The sequence below is a fragment of the Stenella coeruleoalba genome (assembly GCF_951394435.1).
Source record: "Stenella coeruleoalba genome assembly, chromosome: 2".
Classification (NCBI taxonomy): domain Eukaryota; kingdom Metazoa; phylum Chordata; class Mammalia; order Artiodactyla; family Delphinidae; genus Stenella; species Stenella coeruleoalba.
In genome coordinates this window covers 81,390,843-81,412,313 of record NC_137147.1, presented here as the reverse complement: position 1 = coordinate 81,412,313, position 21,471 = coordinate 81,390,843, and the positions used below count along the sequence as shown (strand labels likewise).

Genomic DNA, 21,471 nt, shown 5'->3' with positions numbered 1-21,471 from the left:
TCACCAACCCTTCCCCAAGTTTGGCACTGCATAAGACAAAGTGTTACAGACTTATAATATGATCCTTCAGTAATTCTTGATTAATTATATACCCACAGTCAACCTCTGAGAACTATTTCTCTCTCTACACAGAACTCTAATTTCAAATAAGCATGTACTAGAGGATTTCACAATGAGGCCTCTAGAGGCCTTACTGGATTTTACCACAATGGCTATCTAGAAAAGGTTAACAGTTTGCCAAGATATTGGTGATTTTCACTCTTTTTAAAGGTCGAAATCAGGTGGAAAAACATTCGAGTGTTAAGAACAGTCTCTACTTTAAGTAAATACCTTTTGATTGTGGATTTAAAAAAAGAGAGAAAAGCAAAAGGAAAAAATAAACATAAGGCCCAAATAAAATCCATATTACAGGGCAGTTTTAAACTATGCTAAGGCTTTAAGGGCATCTACAATAATATCTCTCTTGTTTCTTCATAATATGTATGATTGTATATAATAAATTGCCATTTCAAAACATTACTATATATATATGAAAGATGAAATATGTAAGTTATCGGGATAAAGTCTACATTCCGAAGAAGTTCACTCTTTGTGATTTAGCTATTACACAAACAATGCGGGCTGTAATAAAACTGATTATCAGATGAACACATCACTTTCTAAAATAAAAAAAATTTTAAAGTAACACCTCCAAGAGTTTGTCCCCATGAAGAGTTAACATCTCATGGCAAAAAATTATACGCTAAAACATATTATTCTTGACCTACCAAAATTAACATAACAAAGCCCCTAGTAGGGAAAAATTTACTAATAAACCAGGATAAATTTGTGAAAACAGAATTCTAAAAGTCTGGGTGAGTGAGATAATTTCCAAACTGTCCCATACTAAATACATTAAAAAAAATTTTTTTTTAAAAGGCAATCCTACCAGTAAATATTGCCCTTAGGTGTTTCAAATATCAAAATCTTTGGACTTAAACCACCGGGAATATTTATTCATTTTTAGTGTAAAAGTGGTATCATCCACTGATAATCACTACACCGAAAAACCTGTACTCTCAATTTGTCCATGACAAGTATTTGAAAAAGAGCTCACTTAAAAACTGTATTTCACAGGTGTGTCAATTCACATTCCCATATTAGCGTTTCTAATTAGCTGCACCCAAAAAGGAGGTATTCAATATTTTATTTTAAATATAGTAATTAGTCCTCTCCCATCTCCAAAATAGAACTTGACATTTTAATCCAGGCTACTTTCTTAAAAGAAGACGGCAGCAAAAATTATCGTCATTCTGTTCGGATTTTTAGCAGTTTTTCTCCTAACTAAGCGCTGAGATACTTCTTGATCTCTCTCAAAGTAGGTCTAATCTGCGGAAGGCAGTGAGACAGTGTACTGCACTGTGAATGGACAGCCAGGTATTTTATGAATGGAGGCGATCACGTGATCCCAGCACCTCCCCGAACTGATATTTCCCACATAACTGTGTCAACATTCTGAGAACAGGGGTAGTTGTTTGTGTGGGCGTCTATTTTTGAATTTAACCTATAACTTCGAATTCTCCTTACTTTCTGAACTCAAAAATCTACATGAAGACAGACAGTTGAGCTTCGAATTTTTTTCTTGGGAAATCCTTTCAAGATGTCCAAGGTGATGGATGTTTAATTATTTTTTTATGAATGAAGAGTGTGCTATGCAAATGAGGGCGATTCACAAAAAGAGAGAGAACATGGCGGCCACTTCTGCTTCTAGACTGCACTGACACTGCAGCAATCCACCTTCTCCCACCCCCGCTCATCAGAAGAGTGTGTTGAGGGGTGGGGGGACGCTGCTTGGCATTTCTCAAGCTATTTTATGTTAAACAAGCCTAGGCCTTGGACTTTAAAGTTTTCTCAGAAAGGTCTGATCCGAGGAATGCACTTTACTTAAAGGAATGCGTCCTAGGACTAGTCCTAACTCACTTAACCATTTCCAACCCTCCGAAGATAAAACTTGAATTTAATTACAAGAAAACGGACACAAATATTCGCATGGAATTAAACCCCGTCTCAATAGGAAACTGTTGCCGCACCATTATTCCTCCAGTCAGCTGTTATGTTAAAGCAAAATATTTAAAAGGCAAAGTATTTCGTTTGGAAAACATAAGGACAGCCCAAATAAACAAAAACTTAAGCCGGGACGCTCTACAAGTTAATGAATGAAGTCATCAACATGTTCAGCAATGTAAACAGTGTTAAATCAACGTAAACGGTGTGTTTCAATATAGCTGAAAGATAAAAATTAGCCTATAAAATTCTTTTATGCTAATAAAGACAAATCCAGTATTCGCAAAGGCAAAATAGACTAGTTCAACATCTCCCACACTCCAGGTGTCCTTAATGCTATTAAATTATAAAAATGTTTCCCTGGCCCCATTTTTTACAAGAATCTTACAGGTCATAAGTTTAAAAAGGGCGGGGGGGGGGGAAGGCTTAATCGGTATTTAAGAGTCACTGACTCATCGAATTAAGATTCAAGAGCAGTTTGCTGCAAGAGGTGCTCCCACACATTAGTTTCCAAGTGAAATAGCTATAAAGGAGTATGGACGGATATTCAAGGTATGTTGACTGGTGTGCTAACGTGAAAAAGGACAGGTCAGAGGTCTTCCAGGCACTGGGGTTATTTCTACCCCGACTCCATCCATCTACATTATTCCATCTCATGGACATACAATTGCCATTCCAGCCCAACTCCAGCCCAACATTCAATACCTTCTCCCAGAAGAAAGCAACTAAATACTGGGGGTGGGGGTGGGGGTCGGGGGTTGCTGCCATTAAATAAAATGGCTAAGGAAATCAAATGTTTCCTCCAGAACAGAATGCACTCAACTCTCCAGGATTGCAAACACCCAAGTCTCCGAGGGGGTCTGGGGAGGTGCCGAGGAAGAATGGGGGGTGGGGGGGAAGTAATCTAGATCTGTGAGGTGCTTACTCGTTGTCAGAAGTCGCCGTCTCCTCGCTCATCTTTCCCTCACCGTGATCCGATCTGGAGATGGAGGAGCAACAGCAGGCGGAGGAGCAGCAGCAGCACCGAGGGGCAGGAGGCAGCGGCGGCCGGGGGGGCGCGGGGGCAGCGGCTCAGGGGCCTCACCATGGTGGATGCCTCACCCGGAACGGTGCCCCCCCAGCCGGGAACCCCGGCCACCCCCGCAGGGGGGTGGCGGCGACAACCTCCGCCGTGGCGACCCCAGCCTCTTCCCCCGCCTCAGCGCCCAACCAAGAGATCCGATGAGGCCGGGGAGGATTGGGAGCGAAGGAAAAAAGGAAGGGGGTTGTGAAGGCAGACTGGAGAGCGGCTCCTCCGGCCACTGGGGTGGAGCGCGGCGGGGTCCGGCCAGGAAGGAGCGAGCAGGCGGGCGGGCGGGCGGAGAACCCAGGAGCAGAGGCGGCGCTTCCCTCAGGGATGCGGCGAGGAGGAAGCAGGGCTCCGCTCGGTGGGGGCCGGCGGGGGGGTGCCGAGCCCAGGCTCCGGGCGGCGGCGGCGCGGTCCTGCCGGAGCCCACCCCACCATCTCCCGCCTCGCCGCCGGCTGCCCGCTCAGCCCCCGGCGGCGACCGGGCCGGTCCTTCGGGACTAGCAGAAGCAGGCGAGGGGCCTCACGGCGGCGGATTCCTCCAGACACGCTCCGGCCCGAACGACTCCAGAGGGGGGAGGAGGGGGCGACGGGGCGCGTGTGAGGCAGGGGCGAGCGAACCAATCGTCCGCACCCGGGCCGGAGAAGAGCGGCGCGCCCGAGGGGCAGGGTCCCGAGAAGAGGCGGGAGAGCGAGGAGAGCGACCGCGAACCCCCCACCAGCCAGTGCCCACCAGCAGCTCGGCGGGCCAGCTCCTCACGCTCGCCAGAGGGGAGCCGCTAGGGGGGCGGCGGAAGCGCTCACGCCGCCCGCTCCTTCCGCCGCCGCCGCCGCTGCCCGAACCGGGGGGCGCCCGCGGGAGAAGGAGGCGAAGTAGTCCCTGGTGATTTCTCCGGGACGCCGGCTTCCCGGAGGGCCAGAGCGGGTACGGACTGGGCTTGCCGAGCGGGGTGCCCGGACTGAGAGGGCGTGTGGGTAGGAGGACTAAAAGCTTCGGCCTCCGGGCGAATCACTGCAACTCGAAGTCGTGTGCAGCATAGCAAGTTTCAGGAAAGTAGTTCCCTCCTCCCTTCATTTCCCAAATCGTTGTCGAGCCTCCGAGCGGGGAGAGGAGGAGGGAGGCGGAGGGATACGCAGGCACCGCGCTCATGTGCGTGCGCGCGCTCCAAACTCTTGGCACGCCGCGAAAGGGGGCGGGGGTGGGAGCTGCACGGGGAGCAGCTCGGAAGGTTGCATTGTTGCGGCGCGATGCTCCCCGTTACTCGCTTTGGAATATCCGGGTTGTTTGAACGGAGAGGCTAGAATGACAGTGTGCTCCAGGAGGAAACTGGAGGCTGCTGTGTTCTGTGTGTGTGTGTGTGTGTGTGTGTGTGTTTTCCTTGCAAAGAATGGAATTGGCATGAGTTCATCTTTAGTTGGTGGGGGTTGGAGAGAGGGACTGTACAAAGAGAGCTCCGCCTGCTGTCCCTCTGGTTGCACTGCTGCAGTCTCCTAGCTGCGTGCACACGGGGGGGGGGGGGGGGAGAGAGAGTGCGTGTGTGTGTGTGTGTGTGTGTGTGTGTGTGTGCGCGTGTGCGTGTGTGTGTTGGACAGCGAGAAAGAGTTTTAATACCTTGGATTCTTACCGCGCAAGGGGTATGCTGTGCGGGGCATTCATCTCTGAAAGCTAGACTGGTTGTTAATGGAGAACGACTTCCATTGAGCCCTGGGTAGGCGTGTTACATGAATCTGGCGCAGCCAGAAGCACAGGAAATAACTCCCGCTGCGAGTGAGGTTGCATAACTATAGCGCAGAAGATGCCTCTGTGGCACGCACGAACTGCTCTAAACGGAGGCGGGACGATTATTCAATAGGCAGCTGCAGCGTTTGCATTGTTAGAGGACAATGTATGCATTCAGTTCAAAAGGTTTTTGTACAGAAACCTGCTGGGGTTGCGGGCCGGAGTCTAGGGTCTGCGGGACCAGAAGACTCAGCTCCTGTCTCTGCAAATGCTATTATCTCTTCTCTACCTAGAAAGCCAGCCTATACATCATCAGGCCTGGCGGACTGAGTCACAGGTTTCTGACGCATCTCCCGAGATATCAGTCTAGCTCTGTGTGCAGTGCTTTCTCTTCATTCTCAGGTTTGTGAGACCTGAGAATGAGGGTTCCTGCTCCTGCCACCTTGAGGGGTAGAACAATTCCTGAGGAAGAAGAAAGTGGGAGAACTCCCGAACGAGCCAGCACTCCTCTTTTGCCATCTCCAGAAAGTTTCAGGATTACTGTTCTCGGGAGCTCTACACTAGCTTGTTAACAGTGTTTTGGACATAGTAGGTGTTTAATAAATGTTTGAGGAATAAATGAAGGAGTTTTAGTCAGTCTGCCCAAAAATCCGTACTGTTGATTTGCGAGGTTTCTTTATGTAACTCTTGCTTCCTGCCTCGAAGCAGAATTATCCTTTTTGAGAGCAAGGAAGGGGCAGTGTTGGTGAAAGGAAGAGGTAAGGGGCTCCTCCATAGTCAGAGGTTACCTCTGAACCTGCGTTTTTGGTCTTGTTCCTGCACAGAACTTGTAACTGGGAGTGTTGGTACTACCCTGCTCTCCTTCCAGTACTCACCACTTTGCCTGCTCAGATTTGAATCAAGTTCCATCAGTTGTAATTTGTGTTCTAGACAATTTGTGTTCCAGGCAAGTTACTTAAACTCTGTGCCTGTGTAAATGGGGATAATAGTACCTAACTCCTAGAAATGCTGTACTGATTAATGAGGTGATGATATACAGAAAGCACTTAGAACAGACTAGGAGCTCAATGTGTCACTCTTACCATGATTTGGTAAAACGGAGATAATAATAAACTCCATGACAAGGTGGTGGCAGTTGCTCTGAAGGTTCAATGTAAAGCATTCAGTAGCCTTGTTCATCCATTCAACAAATAACCATCAGTTTTCTTCCATGTACCACTTTTGCTAGACACATGGCCTGGTCCCTAGTAAGCCATCAATAAATCATAGCTCTCAGAGTTATTATGGGTAAGTAAGTACAAGGAAAGTTGGGTCACTTGCAAAGGCCTCCTTTTCTTTTGAAGAAAATTCATATCTGTTTGAGGTTCAAGTGCATCAGGAAAAGTATCAATTACAAATTTTGAGAGAAGATATGAAAACCATCTTGGCTGTCGTGTGCAAGGCACTGTGCTGGCTACTTGTACACATATTGCTTACCTAAAGGGACAAGGTATGATCAACAGCTCGAATTGATGCTTTCCAAATCGCTCCCAGTCCCATGACCAAGACACAGTCATCATCCATTCACTGCCTTTGGTGTTCCCCAGGCCATTCTCAGGACAATTTTGTGCCCTTCTTTAAAGGGTGAATTTGTAGCTCTCTCCTCTCACCCAGTTGTTGAAGATCTTACCAACTTTAAAAGAAAAATTGTCTTTGAATGGCCAGAGCTCTTAGTCTTCTACCCTGAAACCATCAGAAATGGTCCTACAATGAAGCTCAGAGCCCAGGGGTCTTCTAGTCTGACTTTCTATCAGCAGCTGCCCTGGTCTATCCCAGTGTCTGGACCTTAAGAGGTACAAGAGACATAACAACAATGCAATGTGTGTTATGCCTTATTTGGATCCTGAGTTAAACAAGTATTTTAAAATTTGAGGAGGAATCAGACTCCCTGACTTCAGACTATACTACAAAGCTACAGTAATCAAGACAATATGGTACTGACACAAAAACAGAAATATAGATCAATGGAACAGGATAGAAAGCTCAGAGGTAAACCCACACACCTATGGTCAACTAATCTATGACAAAGGAGGCAAGGATATACAATGGAGAAAAGACAGTCTCTTCAATAAGTGGTGCTGGGAAAACAGGACAGCTACATGTAAAAGAATGAAATTAGAATACTCCCTAACACCATACACAAAAATAAACTCAAAATGGATTAAAGACCTAAATGTAAGACTGGACACTATAAAACTCTTAGAGGAAAACATAGGAAGAACACTCTTTGACATAAGTCACCGCAAGATCTTTTTTGACCCACCTCCTAGGGTAATGGAAATAAAAACAAAAATAAATAAATGGGACCTAATGAAACTTAAAAGCTTTTGCACAGCAAAGGAAACTATAAACAAGAAGAAAAGGCAACCCTCAGAATGGGAGAAAATATTTGCACACAAATCAATGGACAAAGGATTAATCTCCAAAATATATAAACAGTTCATGCAGCTCAATATCAAAAAAAGAAACAACCCCATCAAAAAATGGGCAGAAGACCTAAATAGACATTTCTCCAAAGAAGACATACATATGGCCAAAAGGGACATGAAAAGGTGCTCAACATCACTAGTTATTAGAGAAATGCAAAGCAAAACTACAATGAGGTATCATGTCACACTAGTTAGAATGGGCATCATCAGAAAATCTACAAATAAATGCTGGAGAGGGTGTGGAGAAAAGGGAACCCTCTTGCATTGTTAGTGGGAATGTAAATTGGTACAGCTACTATGAAGAACAGTATGGAGGTTCCTTAAAAAACTAAAAATAGAATTACCATATGACCCAGCAATCCCACTACTGGGCATATACCCAAAGAAAACCGTAATTCAAAAAGACACATGCACCCCAATGTTCATTGCAGCACTATTTACAATAGCCAGGTCATGGAAGCAACCTAAATGCCCATTGACAGATGAATGGATAAAGAAGATGTGGTACATATATACAATGGAATATTTCTCAGCCATAAAAAGGAACAAAATTGGGTCATTTGTAGAGACATGGATGGACCTAGAGACAGTTATATAGAGTGAAGTGAAAAGAAAAGAGAAAAATAAAAAGAAAGAAAAACAAATATCATATATTAACACAAATATGTGGAATTTAGAAAATTGGTACAGATGAACCGGTTTGCAAGGCAGAAATAGAGACACAGATGTAGAGAAAAAACATATGGACACCATGGGGGGAAAGCAGGGTGGGAGGAGGTGGGATGAATTGGGAGATTGGGATCGACATATATACACTAATATGTATAAAATAGATAACTAATAAGAACCTGCTGTATAGCACAGGAAACTCTACTTCACTTTGCTGTACAGTAGAAACTAACACATTGTAAAACAACTATACCTCAATTAAAAAAAAAAAGAAAAAATCTATTTTAAAAAAAATAAAATTTGAGATAATTGGAGAAACGTACACTAAGTGGAAATTGATGATTATAAAAAATTGGTGTTGTGGTGTTGTGAAAGTCCTTATCTTTCAGAAATACATACTGAAATATTTACAAGTGAATGACATAATATCTAAGATTTGCTTCAAAATAATCCAGTGGGGTCAGGAGTGGAGAGAAGTAGGTAGGGATTTAGATGAAACAAGATTGTTTATTCTGTACTATTTTATATATTTAAAAGTTTCCATAATAAAAAGGTTTTTTAAGTACACTGCAAGTACTGCTTTAATGCAGATTCCTAGGCGCCACTCCAGAGATTGTGATCAGCAGATCAGCAATGGGACCAAGAAATCTGCTTTTTCAGAAGCATGCTAGGTACTAGATCCTTCTTAGCCCTTCACAGGCTTCTCCCTCTTTCCTTGCAACTATTTGTGTCATCCCAGCTCTGAACACATCCCTGAGAGCTCATTCCAGCAGAACACAAAAAAGTGCAGTCCAAAGTACATCTCAGACTAAGGTAGGTACTGGCCAAGGCCAAAGGGCTGGTTTAGCTAGGGAAGGTAGATCCAGTAAGACTTGATAAGCCACGTGAGAAGATATAGATCACAATTTCACCCAAGTTCCAACTTCATTCAGCTGGTATAGCTACCAGTGAGCACTAGTCAGGAAGGATTCTATGGCCATGTCAGGGGTCAGCAGGGCACGGGACACTTGTATTTGCTCAGTTGTGTTTTCTCAGGTGGGTCTTAGGAAAGAGGCTGGTCACAATTGCTGGTGCTCACAGGTGGCTCTCAGTACTATTGTCCTCAGCTTTAGGAATTAGCCACAGCCACTTAACCTGTTATAGATGATTAATTATCAAAAGCATGCAAGAACCAACAGCACAATTGCCAGCTAGTTGCCAGTATAGGATGCCATGAAAATTAAGGTACAAATGTGTTCTGGGTTCTATGTGTGTGTCAGACCAGGGTTCACAAGCATAGCAAAGGTAGCCTGTTTTCATGGAGTCACTGACAGATGGCATGTAGCACTCCAAGGCTTTCCCCCTCTTTCCAGACCACTTGGTCCATACTGATTATCTTTCTTATGTACTCAGAATTTGTCTTCAACAAATTCTTTTTTTTTTTTTTTGCCTTCACTGTTTTATACTTGTATTGATAATCCTCTCTCTCTCTCTCTCTCTCTCTTTTCCTAATCAACTTTTTTGAGTTCATGTTTAAGTGGCTTGAACGCAGAGGCTGCATTTCATATTTTTTGCTGTTCTCTTTAGCAGTGGTTTCAAGTAATGGAGGCTTTTCAAATATTATGCAAAGGCCTTATGTATGTATGAAAATGATGCTGTGTTGACTGACACTGTGATGGAAATCAGGAGTCCCTTCCGGCTTCCTATCGTGACTTCAACACTGCTGCAGTTCAGCATTTCACACACTCTGTCCCTTGCACTAATAAGCTCTCAGCAGATATTTGTATTCTTGGAAAGCCAAAAGGAGACAGCCATGCCAACATTTGAGGTTCTAACAGTACATAAAATATATGTACACATTTCTATTTCTAAACTTACTCTTAACATTACCCCTTAGCAGATGTTATTAAAATTTTGTATTTTGTGTTTTAAAACTGTAGTTAATGTGTACCTAGATCAAAGGGGACTCTTTCTTCATGCTGTACTTTGTTTAATGAATGTTTTGGGGTATTTTTGGGTTTTTTGTGCTTTTTTTTTTTTTAGTGTAACCAGTCTCTTGGCTAATGAGCTCTGCCTCTCAGTGGAATTACTAAATGGTAACCATGTTTCTAAATAGTTTCCTTGCCTCTGGCATGAGTCTGTTTCTCCATCACTAGGGTTTCTATGTTCTTCCAAACTAATACAAAGTATTAAAGGATAAGTATGCTATTTTATTTTTCTCCCAAAGGACCGCAATTGTTGCCCTGGTAGTATCCGGCGAGTGTGAAATCAGTTTACGTTTAATGCTATAACTGCCTTTTACAGGAAGTTTCCACAAGATTACAACCAGTACAAGGGAAATGAGCCGTCTGCGATTTCCTTTCTTTTCAGTATAATCTTAGTAGGGAGGATGCTTACCAGGCCCCACACTACTAAATAAAGCACTCCTCCCTTACCATCATTCTCCCAAATGGCTTTGGAATGCCCGTTCCTTGAAGGTTACACCCCGTTACAACAAAAATGAAGGATTGAATATGAGTTACATAACATTTCCAAGGTCATGTGCATGCAACACAAGTTCAGTACAACAAAAGAGTCTGAGCAGTTCCTTGGATTCTGTTTTAAATATGGCATTTCACTTCCCTTTTAGTGAGTAATAAATAATTAGCCATTGCATAGGGCTTTAAAACTTACAGTGTCCTTCAAGAACTTACCTTCCTAACACCCTTGCCCACTAGGTATTATCAACTCCAATTTACAGAGAGAATTAGAACTGAAGATCAGAGAGGTTAGGTGACTTGCCAGAGGTCACACGTTAGTGAGGATGTAGCTAGAGGTGAAACTCAAATTTTCTCCTTCATGGGACTTCTCTGGATGTTCAGTGGTTAAGACTCTGCACTTCCAATGCAGGGGATGCAGGTTCCATCCATGGTCGGGGAACTGAGATCCCACATGCCATCTGGCATGGTCAAAAACTTAAAAAAAAAAAAATTTCTCCTTCAAAAGGCCGCATATGTGTGTGTTTATGTGTATTATATGGAACTTTTCAAAGGCAGAATCCTTCGTGGGATATTCTTTCTATTTCAAGTCAGTATTACTGTAGATGATGACTTGGCAGGAGAACTCTCCTTTAGATAAAGGGAGTATTGAATTCCCTGGCTGTTTTATCAACTGCCTTCTGTGGGCGTCAGGTTGTAAATTCTCTTATACTATCAGTTCTCAGAATGTGATCTGAACACTTCTGGGGTCTCCTTTGCAGATTGGTAGCTAATTCTAGAGCCTTGATAGGAAGACTACTTCCATCAGAAGGCAAAAACATCTGATTGTCTTTTGGTGATCCCAGCAGCTCTGATGATCATGGAAGCTACTAGCCATACGTGGCTGTTTCAATTTAAATTAATTAAATTCAATAAGATTAAAAATTTACTGCTCAGTTACACTAGCTACATTTCAAGTACTCAATAGCCACAGATGGTTAGTGGCTACTATATTGGACAGTTCAGATAGAGAACATTTCTTTCATCACAGAAAGTTCTTTGGGGCACTTTCACATGCAGATATACTACCTGTAACCAACACAGGTAGTTATCTTGTTATTTATAGACATCTAGCAATAATTATGTTCTCAAATATGTTATTATTGGTTTGAACTGAGGCACTGTATTCCCTCTTTTCGTCTTAATATGTCTTCATTTACAGCAGAAACTAACACATTGTAAAGCAATTTTACTCCAATAAAAAAAAAATGTCTTCATTGCCCTCAACTAAAGGTAAAAGGGAGGATAATTTCATAATTAAAGTCTTTGATAAACCCACAGAAGATCTCTATATTGGGATCTCTCTATATTGGGAAGATCTCTATACTGATTCACTGATCTATTTCTTTTATAAAAATGCTTTAAATGCTCATGTTTAATACCATAAATCCTTGCTACTCAAAGCAGCATAGCTCCACCTGGGAACTTGTTAGAATGCAGACTCTTGGGCTCCACCCCAGCCCTACTGTATCCTAATTTGCATTTTAACAAGATCCCCAGGTAATTCATCTGCACACTAAAACTTAAGAAGTCCTGCGGAAGACTTCTTTCTAATTATGGGACTTTCCTAACCTTAACTAGGTCTGTCGTTCTTCAGGATTTTGTATAAAAGTAAAATATTCCTTTTATAAAAGTAAAATTTTCCCATTATTTCCAACCCTTTTACCTGGCCCCCCAAAGAGGATTTTTGTTCCTGTTTTCTTTTAGCCTCTTCTTTCTGGTCTAGGATTTAGACCGCCCAGCACCTTATCTCCGCTTCTATCTAGATTAAGCCTACTGTGCACTCTGAGCCCCTTGCAGTCCTGGGACTCTGCCAGAGGACTGACTGTGCCCTTGAGGTCTGCCCCTTTCCTCCCCCCATCCCTGTTTCCCTCTTTTCTCTCAAATCTTCCTACTTTCCTAAAAAACATTCTTTTTTTAGGCAAGTTGGGGTACTCTCTGTTTCTAAGCTGAAGGTTCCCTCCTTTCCCCACTCTGCAACATCACACTTTAATTGGAATTCATTACACTTTATTAGGCATGTGTGAACCCTGCTGGTTCTACACAACCCACTCAGGGAGTCTTAAAACTTTGCATTGTCCTAACTTCTATTTGCTCTACTATAATCTAAAAACAAACTTAAGACCCTGTGTTTACATATAACATTGGCCCTTCCAGCCCTCCATCTATGTTGGCAATGTGTGTGTGTGTGTGTGTGTGTGTGTGTGTGTGTATGTGTACACACATATATAATATATAGTTTAATAGTTATAAATCAAAGAATATAGAAGTTTAGGCGATAGTGATAGAAGGAACGAGAGCTATAGAGGAAATGTCAGTCTTAGAGGGAAAAGATAGCAGTTACTTTTGTTATCTGCTTTGTATAACACCTTGTGTTATCTAAGTGTTTCCTTTTGGTTTTCCATGTCTTCCTAGATATATTGTGAGATTTTGGAGAGCAGTAAAAAGGCTGTTGCAATGGTCTACATAAGAAAAAAATTAGGGCACTGGTCAGGGGCTAGAGAGAAGAGAATGGATACAAATAGCAATGCATGTTGGTTACAGAATATTCAGGACTACTTTAGGTTCTGGGAGCGAACCTGCTTTTCAGAAACTTACAGTCTAGCTAGGAAGACATGGAAAACCAAAAGGAAGCATTTAGAAAATACAAGATGTTATATGAACAAATGTCGTGGCAAGTAGTAAAAATAGCTGCTGTTGTTTCCCTCTAATGACAATAATCTTACTAGCATCCCCAAATATATCCCTTTTGGAATCCTATGATAATATCTTTAGTATCTTTGTATGATAAAATCTAAAGTATACACCATGTGCTGTGTTTAAAAATTATTAGATACTGAAAACTTCAGTTCCAGTGACATCTGGCCAGTCCTTACATCACCAGAAAGAGATGCTTTCATTCTCCATAAGATTCAAAATCCTAAGAAGACACAGACTTTCCTTCATACTAGAGAATGCCACCCTCAGCTCTAAAGCTCTTTATCAGGAAGCCCTAAAACACTTCACACCCTTATTATCTTCTGGGTCTTAGCCAATCTTTGTTTATTTCAAGTTGGCTTCCTTGGTTGGGTCATCCCAGTCTTCCTTCTGGGTCCCCTGCCAAGCTGTGCCAAGTACTTTGAACAGTTTCTCTTTACTAACATACTGTCCTGGCTTATTTGAAGTACATCCCCTGCTAGTTTCCATAGAGCTTTTAGAATTGATTTGGTAAAATGAAATTGTTTTCTACAGTCCTACACTATTTGGTCTAGTCTACATCTTAGAAATGAGTTACTCTTGACAGTCCCATGACATTATTGTTCATTACATATTTGTTTAATGTCTATATTTAGTTATTCATTGTTTCCAAGTTTTTATAAAACCTCAGTATTCATGTGTATCAAATTACTTTTGTATAATAACTTATAAAGTGAGCTCTCCTTGGTCAGACAGCTGTCTCTGGAGCTCCTATCCATTCAAATGTATAAATGATATTAGAAATTATGCCAAACTTTCACTCAAATTCATAAATTCTATATTTATGTATGATTCCAGTTTATTTTATACTTTTCACATATCTACAATATCAAATTTCCTTGGAAATCACTTGAAATGTAACTCATTTAATTCTAACAATAATTGTTTCTTGGTTTTTTATTCTTTTTCATCACCTTCACTTCTGATATTGATCTTCTTTTATAAAACCAAAAGTACTCAGTAAAGGATAGAGAAAAGCTTCAGAAAAACTATCATCAGAAATCATTGGAGAGTGGTGTTACATCCACCTCTCAAAAGATCCATCTTTAATAAACACACAAGAGCTGTCTATACCAGAAGTATTAATTAATTGATTGATTATTTTATATGCCAGGCAAAGTACTAGAGATGAAATTAAAGCAGTACTTGATTTCAAAGAACCATGTCTGGTGAAGATATAAGTTGGTAAATTACCACGGTAAGTGCTATTAAGAGTTACAAATAAAGTGCTACAGGAACAACTGGTTTTTGCTTCACTTAAAATAGAGGATTGACAGTAGGTGAGTACTTAGGGGAGAAAAAATTAGTGTTCTTCCTTTTGTGTAGGGAAAAATCAGTTCTTCCCTACTATGTTTCTCTCCTGTGTGTCTCTGTTACTTTTACACAGAACACTTCACTTTTTTTTTTTTTTTTTTTTTTTTTGGTGGTACGCGGGCCTCTCACCGTTGTGGCCTCTCCCGTTGCGGAGCACAGGCTCCGGATGCGCAGGCTCAGCGGTCATGGCTCACGGGCCCAGCCGCTCCGCAGCATGTGGGATCTTCCTGGACCGGGGCACGAACCCGTGTCCCCTGCATCGGCAGGCGGACTCTCAACCACCACGCCACCAGGGAAGCCCAAACACTTCACTTTTGATTACCAAACACGTAGTGGTTTTTCCCCGCCCCCCACACCAAGCGACGCCAGGTGCATGCCCTACAATTTAACTCAATTCTGCCACCATCTACCTGGAGGTAGCATCAAATTTCATAGGTTAAGGCCTCAGTCCCATAAGACTGCCCCCCAACTTCATATGCCAGTTACAAGCCCAGGTTATCACCTAGGCTTCTGACCAATAGGCTATAGATGGGAGGTTCCAAAGGCCCCTCCTCAGGTTTAATTTGCTAGAGCGGCTCACCAAATTAGGGAAGTATTTACTCATGTTTACCAGTTTATTATAAAAGGATATGATAAAGGATAAAGATGAACCTCTAGATAGAAGCAATGTGTAGGGCAAGGTATGGGGAAAGGGGTAGAGATTCCATGTGTTCACCAACCCAAAACCTCTCTGAACCCCCTACTATTGGCATTTTATGGAGGCTTCCTCACATAGGCATGATCAATTATTAACTCAGTTTCTACTTCCCTCTCCCCTCTCTGGAAGATAAGGGATGGGGCCAAAAATTCTAAGCTTCTGATCATGGCTTGTCCCCCATCCAGAAGCCCACCCAGAGTCACCTTATTAGAACAAAAGATGCTCCCAGCTCTGTTATCACTTAGGAATTTACAAGAGTTTTAGGAGCTCTGTGTCAGGGATGGGGGTCAAAGACAAATACTAGAACAAGAGATGGTCCTAGTATTCTTCTTTCTTTCTTTTTTAAACATCTTTATTGGAGTAATATTGCTTCACAATGTTGTGTTAGTTTCTGCTATATAACAAAGTGAATCGGCTATATGTATATGTATATCCCCATATCCCTTCCCTATTGTGTCTCCCTCCCACCCTCCTTTTTAATTTTTTTTTTGGCTGTGTTGGGTCTTCATTGCTGCACACGGGCTTTCTCTAGTTGCGGCGAGCAGGGGCTACTCTTCGTTGCAGTGCGCGGGCTTCTCATTGCAGAGCATGGGCTCCAGGCGCATGGACTTCTGTAGATGTGGCTCGCAGGCTCTACTCAGGAGAAGTAGTTGTGGTGCGTGGGCTTGGTTGCTCTGTGGCACATGGGATCTTCCCGGACCAGGGATTGAACCCATGTCCCCTGCATTGGCAGGCAGATTCTTACCCACTGCGCCACCAGGGAAGCCCCCTTCCACCCTCCTTATACCACCCCTCTAGGTGGTCGCAAAGCACCCAGCTGATCTCCCTGTGCCATGCAGCTGCTTCCCACTAGCTATCTATATTACATTTGGTAGTGTATATATGTCAATGTTACTCTCTCACTTTGTCCCAGCTTACCCTTTCCCCTCCCCATGTCCTCAAGTCCATTCTCTATATCTGCGTCTTTATTCCTATCCTGCCCCTACGTTCTTCAGAACCATTTTTTTAGATTCCATTATATGTGTTAGCATACGGTATTTGTTTTTCTCTTTCTGACTTAACTTTGCTCTGTATGACAGACTCTAGGTCCATCCACCTCACTACAAATAACTCAATTTTGTTTCTTTTTATGGCTGAGTAATATTCCATTGTATATATGTGCCACATCTTCTTTATCCATTCATCTGTCCATGGACATTTAGGTGGCTTCCATGTCCTGGCTATTGTAAATAGTGCTACAATGAATATTGTGGTACATGACTCTTTGAATTATGGTTTTCTCAGGGTATATGCCCAGTAGTGGGATTGCTGGGTCATATGGTAGCTCTATTTTTAGTTTTTTAAGGAACCTCCATACTGTTCTCCATAGTGGCTGTATCAATTTACATCCTACCAACAATGCAAGAGGGCTCCCTTTTCTGCACACCCTCTCCAGCATTTATTGTTTGTAGACTTTTTGATGATGGCCATTCTCACCGGTGTGAGGTGATACCTCATTGTGGTTTTGATTTGCATTTCTCTAATGATTAGTGATGTTGAGCATCCTTTCATGTGTTTGTTGGCAATCTGTATATCTTCTTTGGAGAAATGTCTATTTAGGTCTGCCCATTTTTGGATTGGGTTGTTTGTTTTTTTGATATTGAGCTGCATGAGCTGCTTGTATATATTGAAGATTAATCCTTTGTCAGTTGCTTTGTTTGCAAATATTTTCTCCCATTCTGAGGGTTGTCTTTTCGTCTTGCTTATGGTTTCCTTTGCTGTGCAAAAGCTTTCAAGTTTCATTAGGTCCCATTTGTTTATTTTTGTTTTTATTTCCATTTCTCTAGGAGGTGGGTCAAAAAGGATCTTGCGGTGATTTATGTCATAGAGTGTTCTGCCTATGTTTTCCTCTAAGAGTTTGATAGTTTCTGGCCTTACATTTAGGTCTTTACTCCATTTTGAGTTTATTTTTGTGTATGGTGTTAGGAAGTGTTCTAATTTCATTCTTTTACATGTAGCTGTCCAGTTTTCCCAGCACCACTTATTGAAGATGCTGTCTTTTCTCCACTGTGTACTCTTGCCTTCTTTATCAAAGATAAGGTGACCATATGTGCATGAGTTTATCTCTGGGCTTTCTATCTTGTTGCATTGATCTATATTTCTGTTTATGAGCCAGTACCATATTGCCTTGATTACTGTAGCTTTGTAGTATAGTCTGAAGTCAGGGCATCTGATTCCTTCAGCTCTGCTTTTTTTCCCTCAAGACTGCTATGGCTATTCGGGGTCCTTTGTGTCTCCATACAAATTTTAAGATTTTTTTGTTCTAGTTCTGTAAAAAATGTCATTGGTAATTTGATAGGGATTGCATTGAATCTGTAGATTGCTTTGGGTAGTATAGTCATTTTCACAATATTGATTCTTCCAATCGAAGAACATGGTATATCTCTCCATCTGTTTGTATCATCTTTAATTTCTTTCATTAGTGTCTTATTGCTTTCTGCATACAGGTCTTTTGTCTCCTTAGGCAGGTTTATTCCTAGGTATTTTATTCTTTTTGTTGCAATGGTAAATGGGAGTGTCCTTATTTTCTCTTTCAGATTTTTCATCATTAGTGTATAGGAATGCAAGAAATTTCTACGCATTAATATTGTATCCTGCAACTTCACCAAATTCATTGATTAGCTCTAGTTGTTTTCTGGTAGCATCTTTAGGATTCTCTATGTATAGGATCATGTCATCTGCAAACAGTGACAATTTTACTTCTTTTCCAATTTTGATTCCTTTTATTTCTTTTTCTTCTATGATTGCTATGGCTAAAACTTCCAAAACTCTGTTGAATAATAGTGGTGAGAGTGGACAAACTTGTCTTGTTCCTGATCTTAGAGGAAATGGTTTCAGTTTTTCACCATTGACGACAATGTTGGCTGTGGGTTTGTCATATATGGCCTTTATTATGTTGAGGTAGGTTCCCTCTATGCCCACTTTCTGGAGAGTTTTTATCATAATTGGGTGTTGAATTTTGTTGAAAGCTTTTTCTTCATCTATTGAGATGATCATATGGTTTTTATCCTTCAATTTGTTAATATGGTGTATCGCATTGATTGATTTGCATATATTGAAGAATCCTTGCATTCCTGGGATAAACCCCACTTGATCATGGTGTACGATCCTTTTAATGTGCTGTTGGATTCTGTTTGCTAGTATTTTCTTGAGGATTTTTGCATCTATGTTCTTCAGAGATATTGGCCTGTAGTTTTCTTTTTTTGTGACATCTTTGTCTGGTTTCAGTATCAGGGTGATGGTGGCCTCGTAGGATGCATTTGGGAGTATTCCTCCCTCTGCTATATCTTGGAAGAGTTTGAAAAGGTTAGGTGTTAGGTCTTCTCTAAATGTTTGATAGAATTCACCTGTGAAGCCATCTGGTCCTGGGCTTTTGTTTGTTGGAAGATTCTTAATCACAGTTTGAATTTCAGTACTTGTGATTAGTCTCTTCATATTTTCTATTTCTTCCTGGTTCAGTATCAGAAGGTTGTCCTTTTCTAAGAATTTATCCATTTCTTCCAGGTTGTCCATTTTATTGGCATATAGTTGCTTGTAGTAATCTCTCATGATCCTTTGTATTTCTGCCGTGTCAGTTGTTACTTCTTTTTCATTTCTAATTCTGTTGATCTGAGCATTCTCCCTTTTTTTCTTGATGGGTCTGGCTAATGGTTTATCAATTTTGTTTATCTTTTCAAAGAACCAGCTTTTAGTTTTATTGATCTTTGCTATTGTTTCCTTCATTTCTTTTTCATTTATTTCTGATCTGATCTTTATGATTTTTTTCCTTCTGCTAACTTTGGGGGTTTTTTGTTCTTCTTTCTCTAATTGCTTTAGGTGTAAGGTTAGGTTGTTTATTTGGGATTTTTGTTGCTTTTTGAGGTAGGATTGTATTGCTATAAACTTCCCTCTTAGAACTGCTTTTGCTGCATCCCAAAGGTTTTGGGCCATCGTGTTTTCATTGTCATTTGTTTCTAGGTACTTTTTTATTTCCTATTTGATTTCTTCAGTGATCTCTTAATTGTTTAGTAGCATATTATTTAGCCTCCATATGTTTGTATTTTTACAGTTTTTTTCCTGTAATTGATATCTAGTCTCATAGCATTGTGGTTGGAAAAGATACTTGATACAATTTCAGTTTCTTAAATTCACCAAGGATTGATTTGTGACCCAAGATATGATTTATCCTGGAGAATGTTCCATAAGCACTTAAGAAGAAAGTTTATTCTGTTGTTTTTGGATGGAATGTCCTCTAAATATCAATTACGTCCATCTTGTTTAATGTGTCATTTAAAGTTTGTGTTTCCTTATTTATTTTCATTTTGGATGATCTGTCCATTGGTGAAAGTGGAGTGTTCAAGTCCCCTACTATGATTGCGTTACTGTCGATTTTCCCTTTTATGGCTGTTAGCATTTGCCTTATGTATTGAGGTGCTCCTACGTTGGGTGCATAAGTATTTACAATTGTTATATCTTCTTCTTTGATTGATCCTTTGATCATTATGTAGTGTGCTTCTTTGTCTCTTGTAATAGTCTTTATTTTAAAGTCTATTTTGTCTGATATAAGTATTGCTACTCCAGCTTTCCTTTGATTTCCATTTGCATGGAGTATCTTTTTCCATCCCCTCACTTTCAGTCTGTATGTGTCCCTAGGTCTGAACTGCATCTCCTGTAGACAGCATATATACAGGTCTTGTTTTTGTATCCATTCAGCCAGTCTGTGTCTTTTGGTTGGAGCATTTAATCCATTTACGTTTAAGGTAATATTCAATATGTATGTTCCTATTACCATTTTCTTAATTGTTTTGGGTTTGTTTTTGTAGGTCTTTTCCTTCTCTTGTTTTTCCTGCCTAGAGAAGTTCATTTAGCATTTGTTGTAAAGCTGGTTTGGTGGTGCTGAATTCTCTCAGCTTTTGCTTGTCTGTAAAGGTTTTAATTTCTCCATTGAGTCTGAATGAGATCCTTGCTGGGTAGAGTAATCTTGGTTGTAGGTTTTTCCCTTTCATCACTTTAAATATGTCCTGCCACTCCCTTCTTGCTTGCAGAGTTTCTGCTGAAAGATCAGGTGTTAACCTTATGGGGATTCCTTTGTATGTTATTTGTTGCTTTTCCCTTGCTGCTTTTAATATTTTTTCTTTGTTTTTAATTTTTGATAGTTTGATTAATATGTGTCTTGGTGTGTTTCTCTTTGGGTTTATCCTGTATAGTACTCTCTGTGCTTCGTGCACTTGATTATTTCCTTTCCCATGTTAAGGAGGCTTTTGACTATAGTCTCTTCAAATATTTTCTCAGACCCTTTCTTTTCCTCTTTTTCTTCTGGGACCCCTATAATTCGAATGCTTGTGTGTTAAATGTTGTCCCAGAAGTCTCTGAGACTGTCCTCAATCCTTTTCTTTTTTTTTTCCTTATTCTGCTCTGTGGTAGTTATTTCCAGCATTTTATCTTCCAGGTCACTTATCCGTTCTGCCTCAGTTATTCTGCTGTTGATTCCTTCGAGAGTATCTTTAGTTTCAGTAACTGTGTTGTTCATCACTGTTTTCTCTTTAGTTCTTCTAGATCCTTTTTTAAATGTTTCTTGTATTTTTCTCCATTCTGTTTCCGAGATTTTGGATCATCTTTACTATCATTACTCTGAATTCTTTTTCAGGTAGGTTGCCTATTTCGCCTTCATTTTTTGTCGTTTCTTTTTTTTTTTTGGATGTGTGGTGCTGTATTCCTGTCTTACTGGTTGTTTGACCTGAGACATACAGCACTGGATTTTGAAGGCAGCTGGATAGAGCCAGGTCTTGGTGCTTTGATGAGAACCTCCAGTTGGCCTCACTCTGAGTAATATTCCCTGGGGTCTGAGGTTCTCTTTTAGTCTAGTAGTTTGGACTTGGAGCTTCCACCACAGGAGCTTGGGCCTGACCTCCGGCCTGGGAACCAAGATCCCAGAAGCTTCGTGGTGCAGAAAAAAAGAAAAGAAAAGAAAACAAAAGTAAAGGAAAGAAAAGAAAAGAAAAGGAAGGAAGGAAGTAAAGAAAGAAAGGAAAGAAAGAAAGAAAGAAAGAAAGCAGCACAATGTCAAAGAATAAAATCAAAATAAAATTAGAGGGCTTCCCTGGTGGTGCAGTGGTTGAGAGTGCACCTGCCAATGCAGGGGACACGGGTTCGTGCCCCGGTCCGGGAAGATCCCACATGCCGCGGAGCGGCTGGGCCCGTGAACCATGGCCCTGAGCCTGCGCGTCCGGAGCCTATGCTCTGCA

At 41.3% G+C, this 21,471-nt stretch overlaps 1 protein-coding gene across 3 annotated transcripts in view; it reads right to left on the bottom strand.

The window, feature by feature from the left end:
• The window catches only part of SPRED1 (sprouty related EVH1 domain containing 1), a 323,745-nt gene that overhangs the window by 116,345 nt on the left and 185,929 nt on the right, over nucleotides 1-21,471 (bottom strand). Inside the window, exon 1 of one of the 3 annotated variants that reach the window (XM_079909664.1) lies at nucleotides 3,843-4,286. The exons of 1 other annotated variant lie outside the window; for it this stretch is intronic. Coding sequence is in view for 1 of the 2 variants with exons in the window: in XM_079909662.1 (XP_079765788.1) it covers nucleotides 2,969-3,000 (32 nt within the window). In the remaining variant the exon portion in view is untranslated. Of the gene's footprint in view, nucleotides 1-2,968; nucleotides 3,303-3,842; nucleotides 4,287-21,471 lie in introns of those variants that run through there. One more of the 3 variants, XM_079909662.1, reaches the window with a different exon arrangement.